The sequence below is a fragment of the Ananas comosus genome, linkage group 14 (genome assembly GCF_001540865.1).
Source record: "Ananas comosus cultivar F153 linkage group 14, ASM154086v1, whole genome shotgun sequence".
In the NCBI taxonomy this organism is placed as follows: Eukaryota; Viridiplantae; Streptophyta; class Magnoliopsida; order Poales; family Bromeliaceae; genus Ananas; species Ananas comosus.
The window spans coordinates 2,985,019-2,997,838 of NC_033634.1; the positions used below are offsets into that span (position 1 = coordinate 2,985,019).

The 12,820-nt window shown below is 35.4% G+C and overlaps 1 protein-coding gene across 2 annotated transcripts; it reads right to left on the minus strand.

Moving 5' to 3' along the window:
- LOC109719969 (sucrose synthase 4) lies at positions 529-7,562 on the minus strand. 2 transcript variants are annotated; one of them, XR_002218838.1, is made up of 16 exons: positions 7,373-7,562; positions 7,166-7,286; positions 6,915-7,066; positions 6,218-6,410; positions 6,012-6,130; positions 5,175-5,391; positions 4,933-5,028; positions 4,556-4,729; positions 3,995-4,111; positions 3,727-3,893; positions 2,935-3,159; positions 2,336-2,657; positions 1,714-1,958; positions 1,154-1,345; positions 988-1,050; positions 529-892 (listed from the first exon to the last, which is right to left on the minus strand). XR_002218838.1 is itself a non-coding variant. In XM_020246828.1 (15 exons), exons 1-15 carry the CDS (start codon positions 7,468-7,470, stop codon positions 854-856), a joined length of 2,424 nt encoding a protein of 807 aa, XP_020102417.1. In that variant the 5' UTR covers positions 7,471-7,560; the 3' UTR covers positions 529-853. The 2 variants fall into 2 exon arrangements, 1 of the variants encoding a protein (XP_020102417.1); XM_020246828.1 differs by lacking the exon at positions 988-1,050 and having other exon boundaries at positions 1,207-1,345; positions 7,373-7,560.

A 12,820-nucleotide genomic window follows, 5' to 3' on the forward strand; every position in this document is an offset into this window, starting at 1 on the left:
ATACTATTTCTCTTATATTTCTAATTGTTTAATTTATCTTTAAATAAATAGGTTCTAAAGGACTTCTAAATAAAACTCTGTTGGAAATTTAAACTAATTTAAATTAAAATTTGAAAGAAATAAAAACTAATTTAAACAATTAGGAAGAAAAAAAAAAAAAAAAGGAATGAAAATGAACCGCCCAAGAAATCAAAATCGGAATAGAAATCAAAATGAACCGAAGTCAAAATTCACTCTCATATTCCATGGACGGTAGGAGTTATTTTCGAAATTGGAAAGATCAGAACGTTCTGAAATAAAAATCAAAAACATCAAATCCTTGTGCTAAATACTGAACAACAAAAATGACTCGTTCCAATTTTAATTCTAAGTTTCATCTTTCAAACTAAACAGGTCCTAAATTTTTTTGAAATAGCATGGTCATTATCTTTAGACTAGACCAAAAGAATATATTTATGGTTTGTACAAAAAATGCAAGCGAAAAAGTCACAACTCCGCACATGGTGAGACACAGAAAAGTCGCATCCATGATCCATCCAACAAAGTGATCACTCATTGATTTAACAAATAATATACCATGTTTGATTCTTCTGTAACATACAATACAAATAAGACCTCAATGCATGCATCAAACCTACAACACATGCAGATACATGAAGTCATCAATCTTATTTGAGGCATACGTGGAAGCATAAAAAAGAGATTAAACAAGCTGTAACTAACAGGGTTTGCCGATAGGCATTATAATAGCATGTTTTACTGAAGAGACGTTGACACAACTCTTCGTGTTATTATCTGCATTTTAGGACAATTTATATACAAATCCGCAGATGTTATTTAGAACTCTCCAAGGTTAGTGTGCATCGTCAACTGCGAGCGGAACAGATTTCACCTGAACATAAACAAGAAAAAAAAAAAAATGATTAGTGTTTTCTGTACCGAAAAGAGAAAAGGTCAGGTTGAAGGTTGGTTGAAGATTGGAGTGACCAAAAATTGCGCAAGAATTTTGTTGACGTTTTAAAAACAAGACACTTATTCGTCAATTTACCTCTTCATAGTTGTAGTTGCCTCATTGAAAAAGCAAAATTACTCACTAATTGTCATACGTACAATACTAGTTATCAGATATCTTTGGAGGTAAATAAAGCATTACTTCTTCACAAAAGCTGATTTCTAGCTGAATATAAAGGAACTGGTCGGACGTACCAGTTCCCGGAACTTTAATATGTAGAACATCTCGAGATAGCGCCGAGTCTCACGCCTTTCAAGCTTCGACACATACTTCCAGAAGCCGTAAACCCCAGCGAGTGTCATTAACCTTTCAGAATAGATCTTCCATGTATACCTATCATACGACAATCAAAAAAGGTAGGCTAAAATTAAATAATAGTGAATGCATTGCTATACATTAACAAGAAATCCAGCAAGCAAAGCCAAAAAATTTGGATATATACCCCTGCAAAGTACCCTGTTTAGATAGGTGTAGTCGCAAAAATGATGTTTATATATGGACTTTAAAAACTGAACTTCTTACATAGAGGCATCCTTCTACTCACCAAAATGCCCCTCTTTGAAAGTATGCAAGTCAGATGATATCCCATAGAAGATGATGGCAATTCATATGTAAGACTACATTTTTGACTTTGGAGGGGTATATATATATATGCAGGGATATAGATGTAAAATGATCCCACTAAAGGGTGAAGTAACAACCTTTCATAGATTCTTTTGAGACCACCTTCAGATATCTTAATCCAATTGCTAGGGTCTTTCTTGCTCTGTTCAAAGAACTCAACCATGACGGCAGCAGCCTGGTCAGGATGATACGGGTCGATATGAAAACCCGATACTCCATGCTCAATAATCTCCGCAGGGCCTCCATGGCAAGTGGCAAATGTTGGAAGACCACAAGTCATAGCCTCCACCACAGTAAGTCCAAAGGCCTCATATAACGCAGGCTGCAGTACAAAAGGGAGTCGAATTACCATAGCATTATAGCAGAAAAGAGTGAGAATTAATATACAGCAATATAGTTATTAAAAATTTAAAATGGGTTCTAATTTTGCAACTTCAGCCCTTTTTTGACTTCTAGAACCAAAATTGCCCCTTCACTACCAGAGCAAATGCAAACTTTCAAACATTTGATGCACACTTTCAAAATTGTGCAAACAAGCTCCCAAATTGTGCCCAAAACTGAGCATTGTGACGCTGTAGTGGAAAGGCAGTTTGGTCCAAAAAGATGGAAAGAGTTTTCTTTCCTGCAAATTTAAAAAATTATTGAATATATTTGTGGCAAGACGTGCAAATATACGGGATATGTAATGTGACACCATACCTGCACAAAAGCACCTCCAGTATCGGCTATGTATCGATAAAGCTCACCGTTTCTTGCCTTGTTTGTCTGGGCAGAGATCCACCGAAATTGGCCGAACAAATCGTATGTCTTTATAAGTTCGTGCATTTTCTCGATTTCTTGGATTTCCTCCCTATCTTTAGATTTCTTCACATCATGGTAACCAGCAACTACAACTAGGTTAACCGTTTCACGCAGTTTGGCGCATTTACCATACAATTCAACCAGTCCAGTTATGTTTTTCACGCGGTCAAGCCTGGCCATGGAGAAGATGATGGGCTTAGACCGGTCATCCAACCAACCACTGTAAGAGAAACAATAATTGGTCAATTCAGTACTTAACTAGGGAGAAAGGGAAGCAGCTAAATGACCGGCATAATAAATAACAAAAACAGCTTTCCATTATTTAGCTGAATAAAAAACTCGGTAAATCAAACTAACTTAAGTGTTAACTTGAGTTTATAGATAAATTAGAATACAATAAAATTTCAAAAGTATGATGATTTAAAAAATTAGCACAACACCATCAGTATTTTATCATTAGCCAGCCTGAAAATGAAATATAGCAACTGAGTACTCACATGTGCACGTCATTTTGCTCTGGATCATACAGCAGCTTCTCAATTGAACCATGAAGTGAAGTAAGCCTCTTCTCCTTTTCTGAGTAAGGAAAATAAATAGACATATCTGCTCCAGGAGAGACAATATTGAACTTAGGGTCGAAAACATCAATGCCATGGACAACACGATATAGACCAGGGAGAGTAAAAGCAGTATGGCTCTCATACTGTCCAACCGTGTTTTTGCTGAGGAAGAGAACATAATTAGTTCGATTTACAATATACAGAAACCACAAAGATCATAATATTAAGCAGCATTAGCAGATAGCCAGATAACAGTCAATTTGCTAGAGACAGCTTGTATTTTCTAATTAAATACATGAAACAGAAAAGATTTAGCTAATCCGCTACCACGGACATGTATGATAGCCTAACAAGTGCATCATAAGCAGAAGCGCTTCAATTGTAAGTTGAAGCCCGTGCAAGAAGAGATTCAAGATAGAGATTAAAGATAAGGATCAATACACCTAACCCAAGATTGTCTGGGACTATAAAACTTCATGACTACCAGAACGTAAACAATGCATTAAATTATAGTAATTTTGAAGGGAACTTAAAACCATAAAAGAAAAGTGATGTAGTTTTACAGAAAGACTACAGGATGACACAGATTTAGATGACAGTAACTACTACTCACATGGTGCACACATAAATTGATTACCGCAATTATAGAACAATTTTGATCCTTCATAAAATTTTGAGAAAAGGTAAATAAAATAAAAAAAGAACAATTGACGAGGCAGTAGTGAGAACCTTCCAGCAATTTCTTGGTAGGTGCTAGTGATTATAAAATCTGCATTGTTCATTGCAATTAGATCTGCAGTGAACTGGCATGAGAAATGGTATTTTTCTTCAAAGTTCTTCCAGTATATATCTGACTCCGGATACTTCGTTTTCTCGAGAGCATGAGCTATATTGCACTACACAAAGTTTATCAATAGCATGAGCATGTAATGACGATTTTATCTACTTAAAGGAAGGGAAAAGGAACAAAGGACAAAAGATCTCATCCAGAGCATGCCTGAGTAATTCCTAGTTTGTAAGAAAGCAAAGAGGCAACAAGATTTCCATCACTGTAGTTTCCAATAATTAGATCAGGAGTGCCCTGTAATTCCGCGGCAATCTCACTAGCTGCATCCTGAAGAGAACATTAAATGGGTTTACGTCAAATTAAACAAACCAAGTCAATACAGTCAAGGAGATTTTAAGGTAAGAGTGTTGGTATTAGCAAGGTAATTGATCATAGGCGTTAACACTATGATTAGAAATTAAAGCCAATCCAAGGCCTGTCATGGCAATCATATTATTTGAGCTTTTTCTTTATGAGTAAAAGACTTTCCTAATTGACTTAGAATAGCTACTTGCATTGATAAAGATCAGAAAATTAGCAACGAAAACAAGCAGTTTCTGATGAAAAACTGTTGACTGAAATAAGAAAAAATATGGAAACCTGTATGCCTAGTTAAGAACCACAATCTAGAAATAAGAAAAAATATGGCAACTTGTATGCCTAATTAAGAACCACAATCTAGAATACAATGTGACCTTCGATATAGATATAGAGAAGGCTATCGATGCTTACCATTGCAAAGGTCTCCAAATAAGGCCAGACATCAAATCTTGAAATCCATTTCTTAAGAATTCCTTTCTCACTTCTAAAAGGCACACGCAAGATGAAGGTATGCTGCGTGCCAATGATTCGTTCAAGCCGTTGATTGCATGTTGTCCCTTTCGCGTCCGGTATTAATCTAGTCACCTTTAACAACAAACGTCATCATAAGAAACTAAAGGAATTTAAAGCGGACAACATGTACAGTGAGTGATGCCGTGCATGAAATATTCCAATGAGGAAAGTTCTGTTGGGAAATAATGCACGTCGAGGGAGACATTAAAAATTTCTAATGTTATATTTTTTTTTTAAAGAATGAAAGAATGAAAAAAGAAAGTGTTGATGCTTACTATAAGAATCTTGGGATCAACATCAAGCCCCTGCTTTTTGATCCTTACAAGCATCTCATTCTCTAGAGCACGAACTTGATCCAATATATAGACAACCTGCATCCCACCTCAAGAAACTAAATACTCTTTTACTAACCCAAAACTTGCTAAAAACAACAAAACCAAAATTTAACCTCATGATAATGGTAGTAAATTTCATAAAGGAACAGAGGTGGAGTTTTTCTCTCTTATATTTCACCTACCTGCCCTCCAGTGTCCGGCATTCCAAGCACATTAGCTTGGCCAAAGTACCCATGTGGAGAAACAATAACGACATTGAACACCATCGGGATCCTCCCCAAGAATGTCTCCAAAGTAGAGGGATCAGGGGCTTGAAGAATGTCCAGTAGAAGATGAATCATCTCCAACACACGTTGAGCTGTATCACCCCAACCTTTTTCCAAGCCCATCTCTTGGAACCTGCAAATTAATCAAAAGCTAACTTTTTCGACTAAAATGCTTTTTTTCCAACTAGGAAACTTCCCCACAAACTCAATATCATTGGAAAAACAGAGCAGCATGGCAAAGTCATGATTTAGGATGTCTTGAAGTATTCTGCAAAGTTGTCATTTTGATAGAAGAAACCACTTGCAGTTTCATGGAGTTAGAAAACTGTTCACCCAAAAAAGAAAAAAGTGCTCCGATAGTAGATAACAAATGGCAGCATTCTTAAGTCCAAAATTGGTGATGTCTCTTATCTCTGCTAAAGTTTTCTACTTATAGACAACAGAGAATTCAAGCATTTTCTAAATTTTTCTTCAGTATTAAATAATGAATTAGCACATACATACTTCATGGTTATACAGCCTCCTCCAACTTCATAGAAATAATAATAAAGAAAAAGGTTTAACCACAATCAAGGTGGAACCTACCCTAACAAAGCATTATTTGCATCTCTCACTAGACGTTAAACTTCATTTACTCTACTATTTGGATTATTTGATATGTTAGATATGATTTTTAATTTTCTGAAGGGAAATCTAGACATAATTTGATGTACATCTATAAGTACCGTATGTCAGTAGCGTTTATTTTCTTACTGATATGCAAATTGTGCGTATGGCGTCTCTGGCGGGAGCTTAGACAAATACTCCTCAGCCTTTGCCAAGGTAGATTGAAGCCTGGACAAGCTCTGTACTCTATCATTCAGCATCATCACCTGTCCTTATCATAGAAATCCATGTCAAATTCAATAAAATATTAGAAGAAATATAAACTCTCATATTCGTAACAATTAAATTCTTACATGTCCCTTGTACTTGTGTGCACGTAGGAAGTTGAGGAGGGGCTCCAAGGAATCCCTGTTTCGAAACATTATCGAAGAAAGGTGGCGGTTGAGGAACAGAACACCGTTCCCGATCGACGACGATCGACTCGGTCGTGGGAAAGACGCATTAAAGGGCTCCAAATCGAGTTCGAGCACAAATTGATTAGTGACCCTAAGAAAATTCAATAAACACATAACCACTTTAAATAAATCAAAAGCAAAATTAATCTTCAGGTATAACCAAAGCAAAATTAATGATAGAGAGTGTTTGGCCCAAAACCTTCTCAAGTCAAAATTAATGATAGAGTAATTTGACAATCCATGCTTATTAAAACCTTACAAATCAATGTGTTTTGGACTGTTTTTTTTTTAAAAAATCTATGCATCAAGTAGAGATCGAAAAAAAACAAAAAAGAACAGTATAAATTGAATGAGCTTCAGAAACATCTTTACCTGATAAACTAACAAAACAATTCATATCAGTCATTAACTTCGTCAATCTTCAGGCATCTTGATGCACAAGTAAAAGGCATAAACATGAATCTGATTGTTTTGAATCGCCGACAACGATGCTCTAAAATCAATTTCAGTTCAAGAAAATGTAGGCGCAAAATCCTCTCAAGTGTAGCCTAAGTTACTAAAGAGAATTGAGGTAGAATTCAGCATAGACAATTACTGGCCATCGGCGAGCTCTTCTTTGAATCGGAGGTACTCTGACACGCTCAACTGATCGACGGTGAGCTCGTAGACGTTCACCCGCACAAACTCCCACACGCCAGGCCTCGGCCGCACGGCTATGGCCACAAAGGGGGGTAGAACTATAGCTTCCTAAAAATTTACAACAAAATCGGCATCAAATTGAACCTCCGAACCCTAATTAGACGAAGAAAGGTTCCATTGTTAGCAAAGAGGGGTGGCGAGCAAAACCTGAGCGGATTTGAGGAACTCGAAGAAGGGGCCCTCGGAGAGCTTGGTGCTGTCTTCGATGGTGGCGAGGGCGTCGAGGAGGTGGTGGGGTTGGAGGATCCCCTTCCCCTCCCCCATGTACCTGGGATCGTATCAATCATGGTGGATTCCGTTAGAGAGAGAGAGAGAGAGAGTAGAGAGAGAGAGAGTGAGAGGGAAAAGGGTGACCTGGATAAGAGGGAGACGAGCTCGTTGCGGTGGACGGTGAGGGTGTCCTCGAGCCTGTCGCGGAAGCTGGGGACGCGCGCGAGCTTGGGAGCCGCCATGGCTAGAGAGAGAAAAGAGCCTTTTAGAGAGAGAGAGGAAAGGATGAGGGAAGAGAGAGAGAGAGAGAGAGGAGAGGGAAGTGGGAGTGGGGAAACGGAGTTCGTTGGTGTGCATTTTATACAGCTCGAGAGTGTCACGAAGGAGAACCGATGGACCGGGTCCACCATAGACCTGCCATTCAATTTTTAGAATGGTTACCCTTCAATTTGCCGCGCTTATGATTTAGCACATTTTTACTTTACTTCACTTAGGGTGTGTTTGGTTCCTCATAAAATCACCCTAAAAAATTTTTTTCGGTTGAAAAATGAGATTCCAGTATTTGGTGGCTCGTAAAAAAATTTTTTCCAAATTTTTTTTTACAGATTCTAAGGAAAAGGAAAAACCTTTTCCGCTCGAATCGAGCGGAAAATGAAAACACGCGGTGTTGCGCAGGCCGCACGGGAAAGAAAGGGCGCGGTTCACGAGGTCTGCTCCACCTCGTGGACCGCGGGAGGAAGGTCCATGATGGACCTCGCGCGGCGTTGCTCACACCTTGGGGGAGAAAAAAAATGCGGTCCACGAGGTCCGCTCCACCTTGTGGACCACGTGAGGAGAGGTCCATCAAAGGTCCACGATGGACCTCTCTCTCTGCCCCTCTTTTATATATATATATATATATAAAATTGAGCTCCTGTACTTTTAAAAGTATCAAAGTTATTGGTGCTTGTAGATTTTTTGCCTTTGAATTAAGAGATGTGCGGTTAGGATGATGTGGGCTCCCTAGGGTTGAGTGGGTAGTTGGTTGAATAGTATAATCTAACGGATGGAAATGATAAAAAGATTAGATCTAATGGTAAAAAATTTACAAGCACCAAGTGCTTTGTACTTTTACAAGTACCATAGCCGGACTCTCTCTCTCTCTCTCTCTCTCTCTCTCTCTCTCTATATATGAAGAGTTGAGCTAGAATACTATCGGTAGCAAACGGGCTCCGTTGCTACCCATTTGTTTTCAATGATGGAGCACCCAAATCGATGATCAACACCGTTGAATATGATCTATACCACTTGAAGTATCTAGAAATCAAATTTCATGCTTTTCCGATATTGTTCTCTTGTCCACCAAATGGGCGTAAAAATGAACGACTGAAAATGAATATCCTCTAAAAATAGATGATAGGGAATTTTGTAATCAAGATCGAGAGTATAGATCTTATTCTAAATAGTTTAAAGAATTTTCTAACCAAAATTAAATTAATTTGGATAGCTTTACACCGTTAAACGAGAAAACGTCTCATATCTACCATTAAAATTACAAAATTTGAAACCTTTTGCTCATTAGGTCAATGATGTCGAAATGATTTGAAATTTAGTTTCTAGATACTTCAAGTTGTATAAATCATGTTCAACGGTGCCGATCATCAATTTAAAGTCTCCATCATCGAAAACAATTGGGTGGTAACGGAGCCAGTTTGTTATTGATAGCATTCCAGCTCAACTCTATATATATATATATATATGAATTGAGCTCGAATACTTTTAAAAGTATTATCCTATTGGTGCTTTTAGGTTTCTAGTTCTTGGACCTACTCTTTGATTACTAATAGTCGTTGGATCAAACACTATTCCACCTACCACCATCATCACAACCTTACATTCTTCCATCCAATAGTTAAAAACTCAAAAGCACCACCTCATTGGTGCTTTTGAAAGTATTCTAGCTCAACTCATATATATATATATTATATATATATATATATATATATATGGCTACTATACTATTATGAGTATTGGAGCCCTCGTACTCATAAGTTGTTTTCGATGATGGAGCTTCCGAATCGACGATCCACTCCGTTAAATATGATCTAGAGTATTTGAACATTCTAGAAAATAAATTTCGTAAATTTTTAAAATCATAATAAAGTCCATCAAGTGGGCATAAAATGAACGGTCAAAATCGAATGACATCACTAAAAAAGGATGATCTGGATCCTTCAATTCAAGATCGGAGTTATTGAACTTTCTCTATGTAGTGAATAGAATTTCTATCAAAAATATTCGAACAATTTGCGATTCTTTACACCGTGGAGAGACTAAGCAATATTCCATACCGCCGGTTAAATTGTCAAATTGGTGACGCTCTTGAATCGTAAGTAAATGATGGTCGAAAAATTATAAAATTTAATTTCTAAAGTTTTTTAAATACTGATAATACGTTTAATGGTTGCGATCATCATTCGAAGCTCTATCATCGAAAACAATTATGAGTACGAGGGCTAGATTTTCCAACAATAAAAAAAAAAGAATAGATTAAAAGGCTAATTTAGGTGCGATCCGTACTCGATAATAGTCAATAGGCAGACACCAACTATATATATATATATAGTATAATATATGATATACTATATATATTATATATATATATATATATCTATTACTATTATACGTTATATTATACTATACTACTTATTGTATAATATATTTAAATATATTTTATTTACAAATATAATTATAATATTAATATATGTAATATGTAATTATTATATATTAATAATATATAATATATAAAATAAAAATATATATATATATATAATAATTTTTTATTTATAATTAACTTTTTTTTCTTTTTTTTTTTTATTTTTCTTTCAACCAAATAACCGTAATGGAAAACTACTTTTTTTTCCTACAAACCAAATGCTAAAAGCCTAAAATTTATTTTTCTCCAAAAATTTATTTTCCTCTGAAAATTTTTTCACTACAACAGAATTAGGTTATATGGACACATGTTTGGGACACTTTTGAGTAAGTGTCCCATTTATGCTAAAATTTAAAAACACATCTACTAATGCCTAAATATAAAGCCTAATTCAACCAAAAATAAAAGATTACTCAACTCAACCCACCACACCCAGTCCATTTGGCCCGATTACAAACAGAAAAGAAAAAAAAAGAAAAATCAATTACCATCTTTTCTTCTCTCTTCACTCAATCCACTGAAATTCTAGACGAAGAGCCTTTACTGTCGTCCTCCTCCGCCACCGCAGCCAACGAGATAGAGTTTCGGCGGTTGCTAAATGCATAAATAAGTGTTGGTAAATTAGCAGCACTCTTTTATGTTATAGCGACACTCTTTAACTGTCACTATATACCTAGCGACCCCACATATAGCAACACTTTTTAAAAGTGTAGGTAATTTTAGCTAACAGCACTTTTTTGACATGTACCTATATTTAAAAGTGTCGTTATAGACCGTTTTTGTTGTAGTGTTTTTCCACCAAAATTTTTTTTCCTGCAGTTTTACGAGGAACCAAACAACCCCTTAATCATCATATTATTTTATTTTTATTTTTTAAAAAAATAATGTCAAATAAAATAACAAAATAAAATTTTTTTAAAACTATAAAGTGGTACCTTATTTAATAACAGATTTTTACAATAAAATAAAAAAAAATAAAATAGTTAAGTATAACTTTTAAATAATTAAGCGATAAAGTAAAAGAACGCAAAATTATATAATAGTTAAGTGTAATTTTTTTTAACCATAAAACAATAAAATAAAAATATGCTGAATCATAGTGGGATAAATTAAAGTTCACTCTTTTAAAATTCTTGTACTTTACACGTATGTTAAGTCTTTAACTTGAAAATATCTGATTTATCCCTGCTTTTTTTTTCTTTCTAAAATACCTCTCATATGTTCCACCGTTATTACAAAATACTCCCGCAGTTATCTCCTATTAAGTTAATCTGAGTTAAATGTGAGTTAAATATCTACCACAGTTAAAAAAAATTAAAATGTCAATTTTGTCCTTAACTTACGGACAAATAAGAAAGGTTGGTGATGGTAGAGGGGTATATTGGAAAAAACCAAAATGCAAAACACTTTTTGTGCCCCTGACTTTAAGGGCAAATAAGAAAGACAGTGATAGTGGAAGGGTATATTTGAAAAGGCAAAATAATAATTTTACAGAGATAACAGAGTTACTTAACAGATTTTAACTCTAAGGGTATATTAGAAATATGTTGAAATATAGGAGGGGTATTTTTAATATTAGCCTTCTAAAAAGGGTAAATCGAAAAGTCGGAAACTTTTCAGGAATATATAAGCAATTGCTTCTATTTCATATTAATATCAATATAAATTAATTGTGCTTGAAAATTTTTGAAAAAGTAAATATGTAAAGCTTTGGGGCTATTTAGAAACACACGAGAAGTCGTACAACAAGAGATTTGTGGGTTTCGCCAACTTAACATTTTTATCGTTGCATTAAATTGAACGACTGGTATCTCTATAATTATTAGTAAAAATTTAAATAATTTACTGGGGGAATCAGATGGCGCCGCCCAGGGTTTCACAGGCAAAGCCTGGTGCGCCCACCCACAATTTTGCCTCCTATTTTTTTTTCTCTTTTATTTTTGTTTTTTTTTTTTTAATTTTTAAAGTTTTTGCGGGTCTAGTGGACCACGGGTGCACCGGAACAGTTCCGTGGACCATGGGATGGTCCAATGGTGGTGGTGGTGGTGGTGATGACTGATGACTACGATGTACGGGTGTCAAAGTTCGTGCAGCTTCGAGTGTTTTCTCTGTTGCATACTGACGTGGCTCTGATAAGATGGATTAAAGAAACTACTTTGTTCTCGCGAGCACATGGACGAGAAGTGACGTGAATTGGTAATAACTTAGTGGTTCTAGTTAGGGGTGGAAACGAGCCGAGCTCGAGCGAGCTTACCTCGGCTCAAATTCGGCTTAAAATTAATTTCGAGCCTAAATTTAAGCTCAAGCTTGGATTGAAATTAATTCGAGCCGAGCTCGAGCGAGCCTAATTTCGAGTCGAGCGAGCTCGAGCCCTAACGAGCCGCTTGAAATTCTCAACATCATACGATCAATAGTTTAATTTGTATGGAACAATATCTATAATTTGATATAAAATATGTCTAATAGTTCAAAATATAAAATAATTATATAAAATATAGTATTATAATATGAAGAAAAAAATTTATGAGTTGATATCTAATTTTTTCAGCTTCACATGTCTTTTCTTCCGTCTTCAATCTCCATATTATTCATTTTTATTTATACAGTCAAAAATAAATAAATTATATAGATAAATATTGGATTTAACTATCCAATCATATATAACTAAATTAAAATTTTATATGAATAATAATTTTTTACTTTAAAAATATTCTGTATATTCTCTCAAGTATACACATTAATAGCAAGATAGGCAACGGCAGACATATGTTGGTATGGTAACTTAGAGGGCTTCCGGTTTGGCCAATAGGGTGAGAGACAAGAAAAAAGAGAAAGAGAGAAACACATTGAAAATTTAAAGCTCTGTGAAGAAAGAAGAAAGAAAGAAAGAAAAATAT